Source organism: Phascolarctos cinereus, unplaced genomic scaffold (assembly GCF_003287225.1).
Source record: "Phascolarctos cinereus isolate Bilbo 61053 unplaced genomic scaffold, phaCin_HiC Scaffold_4;HRSCAF=312, whole genome shotgun sequence".
NCBI lineage: Eukaryota > Metazoa > Chordata > Mammalia > Diprotodontia > Phascolarctidae > Phascolarctos > Phascolarctos cinereus.
Window position 1 is genome coordinate 133,804,942 of NW_027555847.1, and position 21,674 is coordinate 133,826,615.

Here is a 21,674-nt window from a genome sequence, read left to right on the forward strand (position 1 = left end):
ACGGAAAACCTGGGCAGTTAGTTATCTTCTGGTTAGCCCCAGACGTGCTCCTCCGGTTTGGCACATCCTCCTCACAAGCCCTTTCTTGACGTTATTAAACAGCTGTAAGAGACTTTCCAGCTCATTTGAACTAATCAGTCCAAGACAAGCATTTATTAAACGCCTCTTAGGTTGCGGGCACTGCCCTAAGTATTTGGAGCACAAAGACAGACGTGAGACAGCCCCTGCCTGCCCTCGGGGAGCTTATATTCTGTGGGAGGGATGGGGGCGCACAACAGGTACACACACTACATAAAAAAATATGCAAGAAATAAAAGGGGCGGGGCAGCACGAGGAGCTGGGGAAATCAGGAAAAGCCTCATATAAGAAGTGGTTGGTATAGCTAAACTTTGGACCAACACTCAAAAGCGCTTCTGGAGTCCTGTGTACCAGGTACCACGCTAGGTGCCGGGGGTACAAATGCAAAAAGGAGACGACCCCAACCGAGTACCAGAGTGTTCATTAAAAAGCCTAGGTTCCCTGCTTACACAGCACTGACCTTACTGAGACAGAGAAGAGGCATAGCCAAAACTTAGCCCCAGGCTTATCTAGAAGGCCCCCAGATTTCGAATCTTAAAAAATCATTGATACAGTAAAAAAAATAATAATGAATGCTGGGGTTCAGCAGCCTAAAGCAAAACAGCTCGTTCCAGTTTTAGGTCCGCAGTCCTGATTCAAGTGCCTGATTCCTGTACACACAAAGAGAGCTATTGTTGCTTGTGACCGAGCAGTTCTCCAGAAGAGTCCTCTCAGAATGCGGAGGACCGGGTGTTGAGGGAGGAAAACTCACCACCACCACTACCCCCCCCCTTGGTGCCTAATCTCAAAGGAGAAAACAGAGCTCATTATATATTAACATTCCACACCTCCACTGGTTCCAAGTCCAGAGTTCCAAAGACAATACTTCAGAAAACTGCATGATTTTCCTCTATGTGGCCCCTTGGTACTCCCTTTCCTGATGCAACTCTCAAACCTAGTAGGTGGTCTGCTGGAGTTGTTGTAGCCAAAAATGCTCATCGTCTGGTGGTCCACTTCTGGAGCTGAGCTTCTCCACAGTGAACTTGGCTTGTTCTTTTACTACGCTTGTACTGGTTTAGCCTGACTTTGCATCCTGATGACATAGCCTTAGGGAGCCCAGGGTCACTTCTGCACCATTATACCTCATTAGAGAAAGACTAACTTAGTGGATGCTTACAAAAGATAAGAACAGAGACTGGACCTGTGATTTCACTGGTGTTGGGGAACTTCCAGGGAGGAAACTCCTTCCACCTATGTATGTCATCACCCCTCATTCTTAAAGAGTAGTGTAGAGCACTTAAGAGTTCAAATGACTTGCCCAGGGTCACAAAGCCATCATGTCAGAAGCAGGACTTGTTTTGAACCCAGGTCTTCCAGGATCTCAATTCACTGCACCATGTTGCTTCATATACAACAGTTGTCAATGTTTTTTGATGAAGGCCAAAAATAAAGGCACAGCAGTACTCTCTATCTTGGCACAGTATTAATAAATCATAATCTTTTATACATTTATATGGGCCTTTAAAATTTACAAAGTCATTTCACACATATCAACCTTATTTGAACCTCAGATCTCCATCTTACAGACAAGGAAACTTGAGGCCAAACAAGATGAAGGAATGAATGGGGGGGGGGGAACCCAAAAAAACATTTATTAAGAGCCAAGCACTATACTAGTTTGTGGGGATACAAATGGAAATTAGACACTCCCTGCCCTCTAGGAGCTCACATTCTACCTGAAGAAGACAACACATAAAGGAGGGTCCAACTTCAGAGCAGATGCCCAGGGGTCAGCAGGGCAGGTGGTAAGGCCCAGTGGGCCAGAGGCTGCTGGAATGGCCCGTCCCACAAACACTAGGAAACAGACAGTAGGTCTAATGGTCATAGAGCATCAGGGGCTTTGGCTTCTTCTCCTGAAGGAGTGCAAATGGGAAGGGGGTTAGTGTACAGATCTGTAGGGCAGTAAATTCAAGGGTACCAGCTCCCGGTGGGCCCTCCAGCTTTAATACTTTCTGACACTTAATTCAGGTTCTTTTTGCTACACCGATGTCATCAGCCCCAGCCCCAATTCCTGTTCTACACCACCTCACCATTGTTGTTTTGATGATCTAAAGGCTGGGGTGGGGGGGCAAGAGTCAGGGGGAGTGGGAAGAGATTGTGATAGTCAGAGAGGGTTGCTTTCCTAATAGCAGGTGATATAAAGGCCTTTTCTTCTGATCCTATCCCCCTTAACCCTTTATCCTCTTTCCTATGCTACTTTCCCCATCTCTTCCATCTCCCTGAATCAGAATTCAACTGGAATTTTCTCCTTCCAGGTGTCCACCCATTCTATTCTTTTCTGTCCCTCAGAGCACTTAAAAACCAGTGCTAAATTAAAACAAAGCTCTTTCCTTTGAGGTCCCATCTTGAAAGATTGAAATTTATATACATTATCATATTTGATTATCACAACAGCCTTGTAAGGTAGGTACAGCAACTATCTCCATACCCATTTTGTAGATGAGGAAACTTGAGGCTCAGAGGTGATATAATTTGTAAACAGTAACACAGCTGTTTAGTAGTATCAGAGGAATGGAACTTTGTTTCATTGACTTTCAAGTCCAGCCCATTATCCTCTATGCCATGGTAATTCTTAAATTCTCTAATCTAGCCGTATTTGGGGGCCCACAAAAGGAGTCAACCACCCTCACCCTCACTGTTTAGTTCAGTCCCAGGTATACAGCCAAGGGTATTTCAGAGAGCTGAAAGTCTGAGAGGCAGAGAATGAATGGTGCACATTTTTAGCTTGAAAGGAACCCAACTCGTTGTTTGACTTTTTGGTGAGGTAGAAAGAGGACTGGATTAGGAATCCTAGCTTCTTTCAAATCACAGCTCAAATATTGCCTCTTCCATGAAGCCTTTTCTAATCCCTCCACCTGCTAATTTTTTCCCTCCTCAAAAAAAAAATACTATCTTGCATTTATTTTTTAATATATTTCCTTTAATAAGCTCCTTAAAAACAGACAAGGACTGGTTCATCTTTTGTCTTAGTAACCCTAGTGCCTATCCTAGCACAGAACATCCTTTTAAGTAGGTGCTTAAAAAAATATTTCTTGATTGAAACCGGGGTTTGACTCCTAGGTCTGCCACATGTGAGCCTTGTGACCTTGAACTTCTCTGGACTTCAAGTTGCTCATTTGAAAGTTGAGGCTTTTGGACTAGCTGATCTCCCAAGTTCCTTGCTGTTATAAAATCTTATCTTTCTCTGTTTTGCAAGAAGGTTCTCTAAAAGAAAGATGGTTAAGACTTGAGTTTTCCACTAGCTTTAAGATGCTGCTTTTCAGAGCTAGTGACCAAACTCCTAAAGAATCAGATTTATCTCTTAACATCATCAGAACAGTTCCATGTTCCAGGCATGTATAGCACATGTCATTAGAGTACGTGCCCAGGGATTTGTATTTATTTTTTTAGAGGCAAACATTTATTGAATACTCATTCATAAAGGACATATTTTATTCATCAAACTAAAATTTAACTAAGCTCAATTTTTAAAATTAACAACTAAAATTTAAAAGTACAAACTTTGCAAAGTGCTCCTTTTAATCAAACCCTTTCCCTTACCCCAAATATAGAATAACCTTTTTAGCCTTATCTTGTCTAAAAAAAAAAAAAGCACCACCTGGACTATCCCCCTGTTCCCACACTTTGCCTAAAGAGCAGGGTACATCCTTTTAAAGCTTAGTTTTTGTCTTATTTGCCTGAATCAACCACAGCCCCAGAGTCCCACACTAAAACAAATTAGCCAGGCAAAGGCAAAGGGGGAAAAAATGTCTAACTGATTTTTCCCCGACCAGGCTACAGGGCATTCTAGAGGTGGGGAGGAGGGCAGATCAACCATCTAATCAATCCTAATAGGAACCAGATTCTAACACATAAAAGCAGCACCATGAGAACAGCCCAGGCAACACCTCAGAGAGATTCAGGAGGAAGGTGGCAGAGGGGCTTCAGACCTCCAGATGACCAAGTTACTAGATAAACCTGCATCTTCCTCCTGCACGAGAGAAGAAGAGGAAGGAAACAGGAGAAGCACAACAGCTGCAATAACCAGGCATTCCCAGAGATAGGGAAAGACTATTTGTTGCTACAGGCTTCAGATCCCAGGTGGCCCTATTGCAGCAAGAGGCCCCAGCCCGTACACATGCCTATGTTATCACCAACTGCTTTTTGGACATCTCGGACTGGATGTCTCATAGGCCCCTCTCAAATTCAACATAACCGAAACAGAACTCATTTTCTTTCTTCCCAAACTCTTACCTCTTCCCGACTTCCTTAAGATATCACCATCCTCCCAGTCACCCAGGCTCATAACCTCAGCATCATTATCCTTCACTCTTCTCTCCACATATCCAATCTATAGCCAAGTCTTGTCACATCTACCTTCATAACATCTCTCTACCTATGTAGCCACCATCTTGGTGCAGGGACTCTTCATCACCTCCAGTATGAACTACTGCAAAGAGCTTTCTGGTCTTTCGGCCTCAAGTCTCTTCCCCCTCCAGTTCATCTTCCATTCAGCCACCAAAACGATTTTCTTAAAGTGCAGGTCTGACCATGTCACTTCCCTACTCAAACTCCAATGACTCCCTATTACCTGGAGAATCAAATACAAAATCCTATTTGGCTTTTAAAGCCCTTCACAACCTGATCCCTTCCTGTTTAATCTTTTACCATACACTTTCCTCCCCTTAACAGCAACACCTTCAAACCATTTTACATGATTATCCATCTCCCAAATCCACCTATTTTCACTGTCTCTCTCCCATGCCTAGAATGCTCTCCCTCCTCTTCCCTTTGGTCTCCTGGGTTCTCTTCCATCAAGATTCAGCTCAAATCTCCCCTTCTGCTAGAGGTTATTTCCTGGTCCTTTCCTCTGCCTTCCAAAATTACCTTTAGTCTACTCTGTATGCATGTTGTATGTACATAGCTGTTTGCATGTTGTCTCTCTGACTAGAATGGAAATTCCATGAGGGCAAGGACCATGTTTTTGCCTTACTTTGTAGCTCCAGCTCTTAACATAGTGCCTGGTACAAGGTAAGCACGTAACAGAAATACTTATTGACTGACAGATGATAGGTGGCAGAGCTGGGACTGGAGCTCGGGTCTTTCCACCATATCATATTGGCCAAAGCTCTTTTCTCTGGTGGTCCAGGTGGGGAATTTACAGGAAGTTAGAAATCTTTTCCCAAAGGGCCAGCAGACAGGCCTTCTGGCCCACTTTCAAATGGAGGAGGGAACTTAAATGGGACTGGGAGTCAACCTCCTGAATTCCATCATTAGCTTCATGCCCTAGGCTTTCATACCCCTCTTGTTTGTGCTGCTGTCACCATCAAAGCTCACTAGCAGTGGAAGGGCTATGGAAATTTCTGCTGAGAAAGCATTTTGCTTATGTCCAGCATGCTGTAGAAAGGCATAATCACTGGGCTTAGGCAATTTGAATTGGGTCCAGAGAGGAAGGACAGATGCACTGGGAGCTGGAGGGGTTGTTGATCATAGTGGGCCTGTCGAAGCGCAAAGAGGGTGATAAACTTTATACTCAGGACTCTTTCCACCAGCCACCCCTAATTAGGGCTGGGGCCTTGGCCCCTCCTAGCTCCTGTTCTGGGAGAACCAAATAGGGCTTCGCTAAATAAAACCATCTTGAGCCCTAACCCCAGCCAAATGAACCGCCACGGAGACTTCTCTGATTTTCCGGTTCTCTCCTGCAGCTGGAGGCAATTAGCTTGAAATCTGATGGAAAATCAGGCAAAGAGAAAGGGGGAAATGGGGGGGGTGGAGGCTCGAGCGGGTGTAGTACAGAGAGAGCAGGAAAACAGGGAAGTATTGAGGCAAAGGGAGTGTGGAGACGGAGTGAGCCCTTTGGGAAGGAGAGAGAAGCCAACAAAAATAAAGGCCAAAGGACTTAGCGAGGGGGCTGAGGTTAAGAAAGATGATGTGTAAGTGAAACTGAAAATGAAGTGAGGGGAGAAAATGAGGCGCCTGAGTCCAGTTGGGCGGACAGGAACTGTGAGAGGAGGGGAGGTGGAGGTGGAGGGAGTGGGGGAGGAGGGATTGGCAGAGCGAGGCCATTCCCTAGGTTCAGGCTGGATCCTTATGACTCCTCACTTCTGAATTTTCCAGTTGTCCAGGGAGAGAAAGAAACTGGAGAAATTTCCCACCCTAGGCAACATGTATAAAGGGATTTAGGAATACCAAAGAAATGACCTTTCCCAGCCTGGGGGTGGGAAGAGGGGCCACTATTTGGATTCCAAAGGATTTAAACAGGGGCAGGTGAGGACTGAGTAGAGAGGCTTTTATGCTCCTGGTAGGAAACCTCTCAGAGCCAAAGACCTTTAATCTTTCACCCTCCTAGGTCTTTTTTTTTTCCCTCCTCCATGCTGTAAAGTAGCCATGAATGTCAGGAATTTGTCACTATGTGCTGGGAATAGCTCCCTCCCCAGCTGCCTGCAATCTCAGCCGCAGCCCTGAGAGCCAACAGCCAAAGGGAGAAAAAAGCAGATTAGATGAGGGGAGGCTATTTCCCAAGCCCACCTGAGTACTCAAAATCTTGAGAGCCCATTCCCAGGCACTGGACATAGCCTCAGGGAGAGGACTGAGTCCCCTAGGCCTCAGGGCAGAGAGCCATCTCATTTAGCTTCCCAAGCACACACAGCCTACCTCCCCCACCCCCATACCCCCACTCCCACATGGGGCCCTGGCTGAGGCTGCCACTTAGATTTCTGCAACTACGCACTCCCAGATGATGGGAAAGCCCTGGACCTTGGGAACAGCTCCAGAAAAGAGAAGTGACCTGGCAATGTTCTAAGTAATGGAGAGAGAGCAGGCCCAGAGACCTCAGCCCAAGCCCACTCACAATAGCCCTTCCCCTTTGGAGACTGCTATTCATTACTGGCCTTGCCACCCTGGGGTGACAAGAGGCTGCCCCTTCTAAACCTTAGAAGGATTAGTCTGGTGCGGATCAATAGCAGAATGAGTCCCAGGAAGCCACATGTGGAATTTGTACTTAATTCTCTACACTCTCGTCCAAGAACCAATTACACAGAAAAGCTCCCAGGCATGCAGACCACTTTCTCACACACCCACAGCCTCACCCAAGATGTGTCCCAGACATTCTTGTAGAACCTTACTCCATACCCTTGTCAACGTGAACCCACCCCCACAACATACACTGGGGTACACATGCATGTGGGATCACATTTGCCACCAGAGGCACAGGAAGGTACTCACACCCACACGTTCTTTCACACGCATCTTCTTCCATGAAGACCAATCTTAGTCTCAACACTTCTACCACTGCAGTTAATAGAACCAGCAGTGAAAACCCCGGACAGAAAGCAAAGCCAGAGCATCATTTTTCAACCCTTCCTTGTGGGCAAAAGACCTACAGCTTTGATTAAAAAAAAAAAATCATGGATCCTCTGGAGTCATCATCCCCTGGTGGAGATGAGTAGGTTAGGCTCTTCCAGCCCAGTGCAGCCCACCACCTCACCTACCCCCTTTTTCTTTCTCTCTGGAAAAAACAGAAATCATTTGTAATCTCTTCACTACCAATCATTTCCAGGGCCAGAACTCCCAAGCAAGTGCAGGTTCAGATATGTGGGTGGGTACTATAGGTGATGTGAATATTAAAAGCTGACATTTACATAGCATCTTAAGGCTTGCAAAGCATTTTATAAATGTCATTTTTTCTCATTTGGTCCACAGAAAAAACCCTGAGGTAGGTGCTATTATATTATCTCCATTTTTCAGATAAAGACACTGACGCTGAAATTAAATGACTCCCCCAGGGTCATATAGCCTGAGGTAGGATTCAAATTCAGGTTTTCCTGACTCCACTAAGGCTTACTGCCACCCTAAGGTTTGGGTAGAAGGTGGAGCAGTGGGATGAGGGTTAGTGATAGGGATAGTTAATTTAGAGCTGGGAGAGACCTTATAAATCAACTAGTTTAAGCCCCTAATTTTACAGATCAGGAATCTGAAGACCAGAGTTCAAGTAACTTGCCCAAGATGACCCAGCTCTTGTCACAGCTAGATAAGAACACAGATTCTAAGCTTTAACTCCAGCCCCAAGCTTTCAGGCAATGAATCTTGGTTAGCCCTTGCCAGGGAAGCCTCTAGTCCTCACTTAAATTATGAAAAGTCTTTCCCCAATACTTGTCGACTGCCATCTCTTGAAAAGACTAAGTGAGGGCCACTGGTTACCAGGAAACGGATGGTTTCAGACACTGGGATGCAATTCCATAGGGCAAGTTGGGCCAGAGTCTGGTCCTGAATCCTGGCCTCAATGGAACTAGTGATTTTTAGGGAAGATGCTCTTTTCTCCCTGGCCTGAATGCTTGGCTGCTTTAGAACGCAGCTTCCTGTTCTGTCATTTTTAGCTGGGCTGCTCTGCAATCTAGCCCGGAGAGACCGCCTCAGACAGTCTCTAGACCCTAATGTCTGAAAACATTAAGAGCACCTCTCTAAGCAACATACTGGTCAGGGAACCTGTTTCAGAGGTGAAACCTGAACCCAGGTCATGCTTGCTGTGAGGCCTAGTTTCCCTCCTCTCTAGCAATAGTGACAGGAGGAGCAGCCTTAGGCAGAGCCTCCTTTATCTCTGGCTGTCCTCCCTGCTCATCCTCCCTGCCCATCCTCCCTGCCCCCCCAGCTGCTTCCCATGAACTCATCTTGATTCTCCCAGCTCCCCACACACACATTTGTCCTTAATCCTCTGTGTTGGTACCAACTCTCTCTCCACAACAGAGTACCTTGGGGCCTCAGAAGGGGGTGAGGGAAACCTTGATATGATATGTGATCCTGGCATTTTCTCCAAAATAACTCCAGCTGCTGTTTTGGTTGGTTTTTTTTTTTCCCCAAGAGGCACTCTCTCCTCACTCAGGCTCTTGAGAAGCTGTGGTGGGGTGGGGGACTGGGGGAGTGGGGTTCTCCCCCTGTCACAGGGGACTGGGAGGAAGTCAGCTATGCCACCAGAGGGATTCTGGGGTCATCCTTCTTCCTGGCTTTGGCTTCATAGTTGGGGGGGGGAAGAGACAGGGGAAGCAGCCACAGTCCTCTGCCTCTTTCAGGCTTTGTGCCGCCTCCTCTTTGTAACCCACCAATTCACCAATTCAGCCCTTTATCTGCCTGAAAGAGCAAGGAGGAAGGAATGGGGGAGGGAGAGAAAGGGCAACAATGGGGGGAAGTGGCGGGAAACATCTCCTTAGAGACCCCATTGTGTGGCTCCCCCTCCGGGGCTGGTAAGTGGGGGGGGGGGAGTTTGAGGAGAGCCCTGAGCCCTTAGCCCAGCTGGGTGAAACAGCTCCCAGGCCCCTGCAAGGAAATTCAGCAACAAGTGGCACATTCTTCCCTGGAATGTGCTGGACTGCAGAAAGTAGGGCGAGAGCCCTTGCCTCACAGGCCAAGCTTGGGCCAAGGATGGGGTTCCCTCTTGCTCCCTGTCCCTTCCTCCTCAAACCACAAGACATCCTGACACTGTCCTCCAAATTTAGAATGCTCCCTTTTCCCCACCCACACCTTATTCCCTTATTTTCTCTTGCAAATCTGCTTTCTCCTCTCTAGCAAGTATCAAGACAGAACGCCCATGGGACTGAGAATTCATCTCACGTCCACCACCACTGAGGAGCTCCCAGCACATCACAGACATCCTCTCATTCATCCCCAGGAAGGTGGGCCGGAGCCAAAGATGACTATCCCCATTTTACAGACAGGGTGACTAGGGCACTAAAAGGGGGAAGTGACTTTTTACCAGTCATTCAAAGTCAAAGCTGAGACAAAATTCAACCAGCTCCAGGAGTTCTGAATTTCAGGCCAGTATACCATTCGTAATATGCTCTAAGTCTCAAGGAAACAGGCTTTTGGATCCAGCTCTTTCTAGGGAACATTCACTCCTTTCTGCTGATCTTCCCTCTTTCTCTGCCTCCCTCTGTGCTTGAGGCTCTCTCCAGGCATTCTTACTCAATTTGGATTAACCCAATCACCTAGGAGAACTCTGAAAACTTGAGTTTGTCTGCTTGGTCTGTCTCTCTGAGATATGGGTTCTAAGAGAAAAAAAGAGAGAGAGGGAAAGGGGGGGAGGGAAGGAAGGAGGGAGGGAGAGAGAAAAAGAAAGAGAGAAAGAGAGAGAAAGAGAGAGAGAGCATCTTCCTCTCCTTATCCCCTCAGTTGCCTTCCTGGATGGTGGCCAGTGTGAGCTCAGCCTCCAGGAATCTCTCCATCCTTCCAGCTTCAGTTCTCAGAGATGGAGAAGAGTGGCTGGGGGAAGATGTTCCTCCCGTGTGTGTCAGGAAGTGGGAGTTTTTAACCCATTTATCAGCTCCCATCGTGGGCGGCTATAAAATGCAGGAGTTGAGAGAACTGAGGTGACTTCAGTGCAAGATAAAGAAGGAAAATGTGTGTGTGTGTGTGTGTGTGTGTGTGTGTGTGTGTGTGTGTGAGAGAGAGAGAGAGAGAGAATGTGCAAGGAGCATGTGGGTGGGTGTGACAGCCTGTGTTTGAGAGAGTGCATGTGTCCTGGGATGGCCAGTATTACATATATATATATATATAAAAATATGTACTGTCGAATACCTAAAATACAGGGTGAATGTTAATAGAAACAACATGTACAAGGCTGTGAGTGAGGGCCACTATAGGCTTGGAAGGCAGGGGAAGATGAGATGTGTAGAAAGGGACACATAACAATAAATAAGGTACCAAGGGAAAGGGGATCGGACTCTCTTCAAGTCATTTCACATCCTAATCTATAACCCTCCCCAAAACGTTTCCTTTCATTGAATTCAGTTCCTTTCCCCAAAGGGGTTTGCCTAAGAAACCCCAGCAAATAGGCTCTGAAGGCTGGAGAACTCAGACAGAGAAGGGGCCTTTGGAAGAGGAGGAAAATAACCAGGTGTCTCGCCTTCTCCCCCCAGTGCTTTCACCAGCCAAGCCCCAACCCTCCAATGAAAGCAGGAAGAAACCACTAAGCCAGGTATACTTGGCAGAGAGTTTAGTTCCCCCAAAATACCACTGTCAGCACATACATTTGGTATCAGGATAACTGTAGTGCACCCAAGGCCTCTTCTCCACCTTTCTGCCTCCCATCCCTGCCCTTCCTAACCCAATCCATTAAGTCATTTCCAAGGTGAGATGCCCACCAAGCTAGGGTATCCCGGGCTCTAGCAGCAGTGTCTACCTGGAAAGGGGAAGTTAGGGTGATGGGCCAGTTCAGCTTCCCCCTCTAAGACCCCTCTGATCTGCAGGATAGGGGGCGCCTACCCACTGGAGGAATTCCATTGGTGGTGGTGGTGGTAGTGGGGGAGGTCTACACAAGGGGTTATCACTTATCTCTCCCAAGGAAAAGACTGACTTTTCCTACCCAAGGCTAACCCCACCCCCCCAAATTAATCGCCCAGAGTGTGCCCACTTGACATCTCCCAAGACTGGCATCATTCACTCTGCGCTTGGAACACCAGGATGTATGGGAATGTGCCGGTTGTTAGACCTTGCTGAATCCTAAAACAAAAGCTAGGATCAAAGCAATTCCTTTTTCTTACAGCACCTCTGGACAGATGGCTCAAGGTAGCAACGGTCTTGGGCACTGATAGCTTCTTAGAAGTGATCAGAGGATAAGTGGGGTCCTTTCTTACTTTCTCCCCAACCTCAGAGAGCCTTAATCCAGGGCCATCTCACAAGGGTTACGATGAGCAGCCTGGGCTGCCTCATACATGCGTCGAAAATCTTGGTATCGGGGAGCACAGCCCAGCCAGGCCTCCCCAAAGTGGCTCCAACCAGTGAAGAGGAAGATGCCAGGGCCAGGCCTGACGCCACAGCGCAAGGGGGTGCGGATGGTACCGGATACTCGGCTGGAGGACTCAGCTGGCTGGAATAGCGGGAACTTCTGACGATGGATTCGAGGAGTGCTGACGCTGATCACTGACTCCTGCAGCTCCTGGTCGTGAGTAACTCCACAGATCGTCCCTCGAACCACTGCCAGAGCAGAGGGGAAAATATGTGCTGTCTCTAGGCAATGCTGTACAGAGGGAAAGGAGCTGAGAGAGGCAGAGGGCTAGTGGTCAAGAGAAGGGTCATGGGCTGTGCAGGTGAAAGGACAGGGGAAGAAGGATCAGCAAGAGGAACAGCAGGATAGACTGCATGCAGAAGGGAAGACTCAATGAAGAGCTGGGGGCTAGAAGTTCCCTCTTCCAACCTGCAGCTTTCTTAAAAGCTGGTGACTTCGAATCCCTTCACCTGTCCCAGACTCCTGAGATAACTCCTCTCCAGCCCTGCCCCACCTGCGGCAATCCATTGATTTCTCAGTTCAGTAGGAAAATCCAATGTTCCCAACTGAATAGGCTTCTAAAGTGACGTTGGGAAAGTGTGGGCTTGTCACTCAACACATCAAGGGGCCTGAGGGATGCTTGATGCAGATAAATCTGCAGTAATATCCCCTGAGGACTCTGTGGATTCCAGTCAGAGAAGCTGATAATCAACCTGGCCTCAGACAGAAATCCAATCTGAACTGTACTCACTTCCTGCCAAGAGCAGACCCTCGCTGACATCCCAGCCTTCTTGCATAAATTCATCATCCAGCATGTCAATTGAAGCTGCTGCTTCTGTTCCATCCCCCACCCCTGTGTGCCCCCAACTCCCCCTAGATCATTTGACCTCTGACCCTAGTGCTTTCTCTCCTCAGCCAGCTCTGCTGAAGAGTGTCTGGATTTCGGTCAGAGGAACTAATAAACTCTCTGACTTGCCATGGCAACTAGGCCCACTCTCCTGGGCAACCCGAAAACCCTGATTAGACCTGGCCCTCCCCCGCATCTCCCATCCCAACCAGGAACCCCTGGCAGTCACCCTGCTTCTGCTCTCCCTGCTCCTCTTTCCAGGACCCCTGTATACAGTATGATATATAGCTAGAGCTCAGATGTGCTGCTTGTCGCCCTTCTATCTCTGGGATCCCCCAGGAGGTTGAGCACCCTTCTTATTCTGTTGATGGGCTCAGTTGATGTCTACTCCACATTCCTCCCCTTCCCCCTCCCCCAGGCCAAGCCACCCCAAACCCAGAACAGTGGACCTTAAGTCATTCCTCTATCTGTAGGATCCCCATGTCTGTACCGGTCCCAAGCCCACTCTCCCTCCTATATCACCTCAGAGGCACAGATCAAAGGTTGGACCTGTTTTTAGCAGCAGGGGCTATACTTACTGAGGGTTCCAGACAAATAGCTTCTCTCCCTCCCAGGAAACCTAAGACAAAAGGGAAGCAGAAAGAGGGCAAACACCAGCAGGATGGGGACAGTGGCCAAGGGAGATGCTAGGAGAATCCAATCAAAACCCAGAATAATCCTGGGAAGGGGAAAGGAGCCTGGAGGGAGGAGGAGCAGGGATAAGATGGAGGTGGGACTGGCAAAATACACTGAGTTGAACAAGTCTGAGGGGCCAGAACGCTACTTACCAAAATCGCTGGTACACACAGCCATGAGCACCTCAGCATCACTGCACGGGCGACAGGTCCCTGTGGCCCAGACAGAAGCATGAGCTGCACGGGCTCCTCACCCGCCTCTCTTCCCCCAAGCAGCCCTCCCCTCAGGAGAACAGGAAGGGCCATTTGAGCAAGAAAAGGCCTCAGGGAGGCTGCACTGTCCATAGCCCAGTGGGGGGGGGGGGGCAAAATTATTTTGGGCCCCTCCAGAGAATCCTCCAGCTCCACTGGAATTCCTTGATAAGGACTCCCACTTGTATAGTGCTTTAGCGGTAGACTGTTTATTATTCCCACTTTACAGGCAAGGAATATGGAGGGGGTCACACCATTAGCTAGGTAGTAAAGACCAGCTTTGAATCCAGGCCTTTTGACCAAGTCCAGTCAGTGTTCTTCCTGCTCTGCACCAGCTGCCTCTTGAGCCATGCATGTGTAAACTTCCAGCGGCTACCCTGAATTCAAGGAACGGAGCCCAAATACACACACACACACACACACACACACAAGTATACATACATGTACAGAGACATATGAATACATCATGTGCTCCATACTTGTAACTCAGGTGCCAAAATCAACTTCTACATTCCTTACAAGAGTTAGATTTCCTTCTTTAAGTCTAGGACTCTTGGCTTCTGGTCCCTAACTGTTATGATTCTATCCTTCATCCTCAAAAAGAAGCCATAAGGCTCTTTGGCCTAAATGACAAACACTGGCTGACAAAGGGCTCTGAAATCCTTAGTAGAGGCATTTTAGAAAATTAAGGCAATTTGGAAGAGCCAGGGCCCTTGGGATAAGACCAGAGGCCTCTGGAGAAAAGAGAATAGGATCCTTTCCCCTCTACCCCCATTCCCCTAAACCTCCCACCCCCTCAACAGATGGGTGGGGCTAATCCCATCATATCCAGCAATGGGGCTCTCAAAGGATGGGAATGAGCTGCCTTGCCCAGCGGGGGAGATGGCGGGGGAGTGCCCATATCACCATGGAGACCAGGCAGCCAGGCCACAGATAGTACACTGGACTTTTGTTGGCGGCATGCAGGGGTTGGCGGAGGGATGAGAGGAGGGAGGTCATGGGGCTACAGCCCCTTCTGGGCCCCCAGCCCCTGTAAGGGAGCACACTCTAACCCTGGTTCTCTTCTTCCCCTCCCCCTTTCAGGCAGAGGAGAGAAGGGGACTCAAGTTACTCCTCCTCCCCCAATGGGAGGCCTTGGGTCAAGGCAGGGCTTCCCACATGCTCCCCAAGGCCCAATCACTGAATCCTAAGGCTGAGAGGAAGTCTGAGAGGTCATCCAGCCTCAGAGCTGGACTGTATTCCAAACAGCCTAGGGAGGTCACTGCCTATACTTCCCTCAAACAAATCCAGGGTAGATGCCATGACCTCCCTTGGTAACCCTTGCAGTCAGTAAATTCATGTCTAACCTAAATCCCTTCTGCTACAGTTGAGGTCTGTTTCTTTTGCCTTGGTTCCTAGAACATTCGGAGGGCAGCTGCTGCTCACTACCACTCTTACAATATAACACTCCACACCCTTAAGAGCAACCAAGTCCTCCCGCCCCACAACACCTCTGCCCCAGGGCCAGCAATCCCAGCCACTCCAGCCCATGAAGGCAACTGTTTCTCTTCCAGGCTTCCTCCAATTTCTCCTGATCTCATTCCAGCCAAGGGTCTTGTCTGATGCCTGAGTCACACTGAGTATCAAAGACAGGTCACCCACTCTCAGGCAGAAGACCCGAGGGACAATGAATTCATGTGGAGTGAAGGGAAAGAAATATAGCTCAGCATTCAGGATAGAGTTTGAAACTAAAGCCAGGAGCCCCAGTCTGATCTCCTCAATCTTTAGTCAAATGATCTCAAAGTACTATTATTTTCCATTTAAGGGGTAAGGGAAACTGAGGCCCTAAGAGGATAAACATCTACTGGCTAGAGGATGCCCAACAAGTCAGCTACAACACAGGCTGGCAAGAAAACCCAGAAATTCCAACTCCTTGACACAAAAACATCTTGCTTTAGGGTGCAAGTTTCAGTTCTAATTTCAAAGGACTGTGGTAAGATAAGAGGAGGGAGATGGAATAGGTACATAAATGGTGCCAGCAGAAAGATGCCCAATCCCTAGTAGGCCAGAGTGGCCTTGATCTTCCTCACCTTCCATGCTAAGGTTGTGGGTGAAGAGGGGAAGATGCAGGTGCCAGTCCCCTCGAAGTTCATAGCGGAAGGCTGCTACCCGGCGACTGATGTCCCGATGTGGGGTAGACTGCACGAACAGTGCCACCCTCTCCTGCGGCTGCCAGCTGACACACCGGCCCCTGGGCGGCCCCTGGGCCTCGGCCAACAGCAACTCCAGGAGTCCATCTCTCTCCACGTAGACTTGGGCCCCCCGGAAGGGGCCAGAGGACTTGATGCAGGCTGTGATATGCCTGGGACTCTGGCCAGCTCCAGCACTGCCTGGGGGCAGCCTGGGGGAGAGGGTGAGGCGAAGGGCACCTGCTGGGTACAGCCACTCCAGGGAGCCCTCGGCACAATGCAGGGATAGCTGTTCCACGCTGTTCGTCTCCTGGGATAAGCCACTGCCAAGAACCCCCCACCAACAGGGTCAATATAGCACCCACAAAGCAGTACCAGCACCCACAGCACTTCCCATCTAACTCTCCATAAAATACTATCACATCTGTCCTCTAACATAAGTCTCATAATTGCCCACTGAGGTAGGAAGGGCAGGAGTTAGTATCCCCATTTTATGAAGGCAGAAACTGAGGCTCTGAGAGGTTTACCCTAGAGCCTCACCCAGAGCCCAGGTTTCCTGTCTGCAGCCCCAGTCCCTGCCACAGATCACAAATACAAGATGGAAAGTGATCTTGTATTTGACACAATTCTGTGTGAAAAATATCTGGGGAGAGGGGAGGGTTGTATACCATGAAAGTTCAGAATGAGTTGTCATTGTGATTTGGCAGCCAAAATACTGAATGTGGTTTTAGGCTGGCTTGAGAGAGGCTTGGCATCTAGGAGTAGGGAGTAGTAGGGAGAGGAAAGCACAACTGTACTCTGCCCTGGTTAGACCGCTATAGAGCAGTTTTCAGTTTTGGACACCACCTTTTAGAAAAAACATCGTTGGGGCAGCTAGGTGGTACAGTGGATAGAGCTCTGGCCTTGGAGTCAGAAGGACCCGAGTTCGAATGCGGTCTCAGACCGGACACTTGACACTAGCTGTGTGATGCTGGGCAAGTCACATAACTCTGATTGTCTCACCAAAAAGCCAAAGGAAAAGAAAAAAGAAAAAAATATCGTTAAGTTGGAGTTTGTCCAGAGGCAGATAACTAGGATGCCTTGAGATCAGGCCACCTAGGCATCGGCTGAAGGAACCAGGGATGTTTAATCTGAAGAAAAAAAGAGTGAGGGGAAAAATAGCTCTTCCAAGTAAGCACAGGCTGTCCAAAGGAGTTAGACAGTGCTTGACCTTCAAAAGGTAGAATTGGGAGCAATGGGAAGCTGCAAAGCAGCTTGGGTAAGGAACAGCTCATTTCCTAGCAATTAAAATTATCCAAAGTAGGTGGCTCAGCCTAAGAAGGTAGTGGGTTCCCCAGCAACAGAAGTCTTAAAGCAAAAGCTAGATGGTCTCTGTGTTCTCAATGGGGTTCTTAATGTTTCTGGGGTAACTAATAGACCCTTTCTTGAAACAATGTTTTTAAATGCATAAAAATATTCAGGATTACAAAGCAAAGCCATTATATTGAAATACAGTTACCAAAATATTAAAAAACAAGTTCACGGACCCCAGGTTCAAGAACCTTTAGTGCAGAGATTTGTTATTTCAGGTAATAGATTGGTCTAGTAGGCCTCTTGAGATTCCCCAAGAGCTGAAATGTTCTGAGTCTATGTGAAACTTGCTCCCATCTATGCAGTAGAGGGGGAAGGGTGTAGGATTTGGTGAAAATCCTGACCATAGCACAGCAAGCCACAGGAATCTTAACCATCAGAAAAAACCACTAGCTCTCCCCCTCCCTTTCTCAGACCAATGCCAGGTCATGTGGCAGTGACCTAACAAGTCTCTGCTACTTTCTCCTCTACCCTCAAAATCATTGAATCTCCTATTTAAAGGAACCTCATTCAGAGGCCATCTAGCCCAACCTTTATCTGAACAAGAATCTCCTTTACACCACACTGAATCCATGGTTAACCAGCATTTGCCAGAAGACCGGTAGCAGGGGCAATACACTAGATCCCAAGGCAGCCCATTTTATTTTTGGATAGCCCTCACTGTTAGGATAAGTGTAGGTTACCCTGCAGGCCACTGGGCAAACAAAATCATAGATTCACAAGATCATGGAATATTAGAATTGGAAGGAACCTTACGGATGGGGAAACTAAGGCTCTGAGGCTAAACTTCCTGATTTTAAGGATGAGGAAAATGAGGTTCAAAGAAGGGAAAAAATAATAGCTAACAATAATGACCAGCATTTATATAGCACATTAAGATTTGTAAAGTGCTAGGGGGCAACTAAGTGGCAGCTAAGTGGCGTAGTGGATAGAGCACAGGCCCTGAAATCAGGAGGACCCGAGTTCAAATCCAGCCTCAGACCAAACACTTCAGATTACTAGCTGTGTGACCCTGGGCAAGTCACTTAACCCCCAATTGCCTTTAAAAAAAAGATTTGTAAAGTGCTTTAAAATATTATCTCATTTGATTCTCACAATAATCCTGGAAGATTGGTACTAGTTTTACCCCCATTTTACAGATGAGGAAACTGTAAATGGCCCAGAGTCACACAGCTAGTAGGTGCCTGAGGTCATATTTAAACTCAGGTCTCCTTGTCTCCAAGGCCCAGCACTCCATCCCCACAAGTCAAGTTAATGGTACAGAACCAGGAAGCTAGGTCTCAAGGCTGCTGCCTCAGGTCCATTGCTCTTTCTTTTGCACCATGTTTTATAGTCACAGATTCTGAGAGGTGGAATGGATCTCAGAGGTCATCTAGTGCAATTCCTACATAAAAATCACTATTCTCTATCCAAAAGCCCTAACCCATATTTGTCCCACTTCTACTTGAAGACCCCCAAAGAATACTCACACTACCTCAAGGCAGCCCAATCCACTTCTGAACAGCTCTGTGAGGAAGTGTCCTTATTTAGGGCTGGAAGGGATATAATCCAACTTCCTAACACCAGGGAAAGGCTAGCTTTTCACTCCAAGCTTAGACCAGTTGCTATGCACATTGATATACTGGGTGATGCAGACAGATGTACCAGGTGACTGGAAAGCCTGTAAATGTATATTGGGGGAGAGGGAGGGGAGTGGGGAGAGACTGGCAGGCAGGCAGACATAGCAGGAAGCTAGAAGATGTAGGGCAGACAGAGCAGGCGGGAACCTTCAAGCCAATGGAAGGTTGTCTTATGAGGGACAGAGAACAGCTGTTTTCCCAGGGAACAGTTTAAGTAACAGCAGGAAGGATTTCAGTAAGATTACATGAAGAAATGTAAAGAAATGTAAAATGTAAATGTAAAGGGAAAGAGTGGTACCTCAGTCCCAAGGCCAATTTTTGTCTTTTTTTGAGGAAGAGTTAAGGGGAGAAAAAATGTCCTGGCTTGAGGCAGAGGAATGGACTAGATGACCTTTGAATGTCTCTTCCACCCTAGGATGCTCTTAGGGCAGAGACTACACTGAGGCCCCTTGCCCCCCTCCACCCCCACCCTTCCCTGTCTCTTCAGTTACTCAGCCTCAGAGCTGATTCAGGCCTCACAAGTTGTTTGATCAGTGATTTGTGGATCCTGAAATGTTAATCCTCCCAGGGGCCCTACAGACAGCATCCCTGCCCAAGATCTTCACATAACTGCATCGTGCTGGACTGAGGGAGGGGGAAGGAGTAGGTGGGGATCTTCATTAGTTTGCAATCTAGGCCCAGGACAGAAACTAGGTGTATATCTTTCCATCCTGGGTACAATGACTGCTTGGCCTTATGAGGAAGCAGGGAAGCTTGGGTGATCATTTATCCTATCCCCTACCCCCAGCTTCCCCAACTTGAAATCAAGGAGCTGAGCTCAAAACTCTAGTCTAAAGGTACTTTCCTTCCAGAGAGTTGGAAACTGAAGCCAAAAAAGACAGAAACTGACTTGTCCAAGATCACTCACTGGAATTAGGGGCAGGATTACAGGTTTCCTGACTGCCCAAGAATGCATCAGTTTGCAAGGGATTCTAGTCTTATTTTCTCCTATCCCCCAGTTCAGGGATCAAACTGGTACTCTGGAGTTATCTGGCACTGAGTAAGGGAGCCATTGGCCAAGATTAGGTCTTCTTGCTCCCTCATGTTTAGTCCCTTTTACCTCATTCTCCAGTGACTACAGTCACCTCTATCCCACGTTCTCTCAGGAAAGAGAAGTGAACCCATTCACTAGTGACAGCTCTTCAGATGCACAGGTCCCCCCTCCCAACTTCGAGTTCACCACATATTTTTCCAACCCTTCTCCCTAGAAATACTCTGAGACTCTATCCTACAGGAAAAGCTAATTCCCTCCTCACCAACACTAATTCTCAAATAAATGAGGACAGTCAACCATAGCACCAAACAGGATGGCAGCTTCACAAAGAGGGTTCTGTCCGCTCCATCTCTGGGTTCTGTCTTATACCTTCCTAGATGGTGGTGCCCTGACTAAGTTTTTCCTCAGTGCTCCCCTCCCCATCTTGCTCAGACATTTAAAACCCATTTCAAATACTCTCAACCTACCATCACGACTTCTAAATCCCTTGCCTCACTCCCAAGCTCCTAGGAACCAGAGGACTGTCTGGGTTAGCTTTCAGCTCCTGAGAATCAGGGGAGGGAAAGACCCTTGTGGAGGGACGGGGAAGCAAGTGCAGGGGAGTTAATTTCTTCAGAATGCCAGGAGAAGGAGGACAGGTTTCCCTACTGCGAGAAGGATGTGTGTGCATATGTATGTAGTGGGGAGATGAAACAGAGGGGGGGCCCACCTCAGAGGACCCGCCAAAAAATCCTAGGAGAACAAAACCAAGCTGACTTTGTGACTTCTCCCTCCTCCCGCCTGCCTGCCAACCCCGCCCTCTCCTTGGAGATGCCTCAGCGCTCAATCCACGAAAACCCCTGCTCCCCACCACCCCATTATCCATTGCCGCTGTTTCCAGGTACCAGGGATGGGATACAAAAGGAGATCACCCCCTGAGCTAGGGGAGACATCCTAAAGGTGGGAAAGTCCTTCCCTTTCCCCGTGTCGGGAGAAGGGGGGCGCCCCCCACCCCTTCCCTCCACCCTATCTTTAGAACAACCACATTACTATATATTTCTCCTCCTTCCCTCTTCTATAGCTCAGGGAAAAGGGGCAAATTAGTAAAGATTCTAACACTTCCTATAAACAAGAAGGAGGGACGGAGATAGACTGAGAGGCGAGAAGAGGAGGATGGGGGAGGGGGATTCCGAGCTGGGGAGGGATGAAGGCAGAAGTCAGGCGTGAGAGGGGCGGGGGCGTCCATACCTCCCTCTCCAGCTGCACTGATCCTCCGAGTAACTGGCCAGGGCCGCGGAGGCCAGGAGGCCGCAGCCCAGTAGCCAGAGCAGTGGTGGAAGCGGCATGGCCAGGCGGCTGGAGCCGAGCCCTGGGGCCCCGGGGCGCTCAGGAGCCGCAGCCCCGCCGCCGCAGCAGCAACAGCTGGAGCCGCATCCCCAGACCCTCGCACCTGGCGAGCCTCAGCCTTCGCTAACCTCAGCCCCCATCTCCTTCCGCGGAAGCGCTTCAGAGCCCGGGGGAGGCTAGAGGCGCGGCGGCGCTGCCCCCCAGCCCCATACCCCCAAGCCTCGCTGACCGCCGCGCCGCCGGCCACTTTCAACCTGGGCCGGGGGATGCCAGCGGCTAGGGGAGGGGATGGGCAGGGAGGCGGGGACCGACAGAACTCTCCAATCGAGACCCAGTCCCGAAACTTTCCTCCAATCAGGCTGTGGAGGAGCGGGGAGGTGGAGGAGGCTGGAGTGGGAGCGTTCCTTCCCCTGCCCCCGCCCCCGCCGGGCCGGTCAGAGCCGAGCCGAGCTGAAGCAAGCGGAACGGAGAACAATATCGGGCTATCGGGAGGGCGAGAAGAGGGAAGCGTGCGGCCCTGGGGACTCCGGGGCTTCAAGCCAGATGTGGGGGCC

General features: G+C 48.8%; 1 protein-coding gene across 1 annotated transcript; it reads right to left on the reverse strand.

Moving 5' to 3' along the window:
• Positions 1–1,669: 1,669 nt before the first annotated feature.
• On the reverse strand, positions 1,670–21,393 carry METRN (meteorin, glial cell differentiation regulator). The gene is made up of 4 exons (XM_021006703.2): positions 21,022–21,393; positions 15,694–16,115; positions 13,526–13,585; positions 1,670–12,060 (listed from the first exon to the last, which is right to left on the reverse strand). Exons 1-4 carry the CDS (start codon positions 21,117–21,119, stop codon positions 11,744–11,746), a joined length of 897 nt encoding a protein of 298 aa, XP_020862362.1. The 5' UTR covers positions 21,120–21,393; the 3' UTR covers positions 1,670–11,743.
• Between the last annotated feature and the right edge of the window lie 281 nt (positions 21,394–21,674).

What these genes read in the sequence shown, in the direction of transcription:
- METRN (XM_021006703.2), bottom strand. Translation starts at nt 21,119, where the DNA reads ATGCCGCTTCCACCACTGCTCTGGCTACTGGGCTGCGGCCTCCTGGCC. An exon ending in CAGTGCAGCTGGAGAGGGAG is followed by an intron (nt 16,116 to 21,021) that starts GTATGGACGCCC and finishes GGTTCTTGGCAG; the next exon opens with TGGCTTATCCCAGGAGACGA. An exon ending in TGTGTGTACCAGCGATTTTG is followed by an intron (nt 12,061 to 13,525) that starts GTAAGTAGCGTT and finishes CTGCTCTGGCAG; the next exon opens with TGGTTCGAGGGACGATCTGT.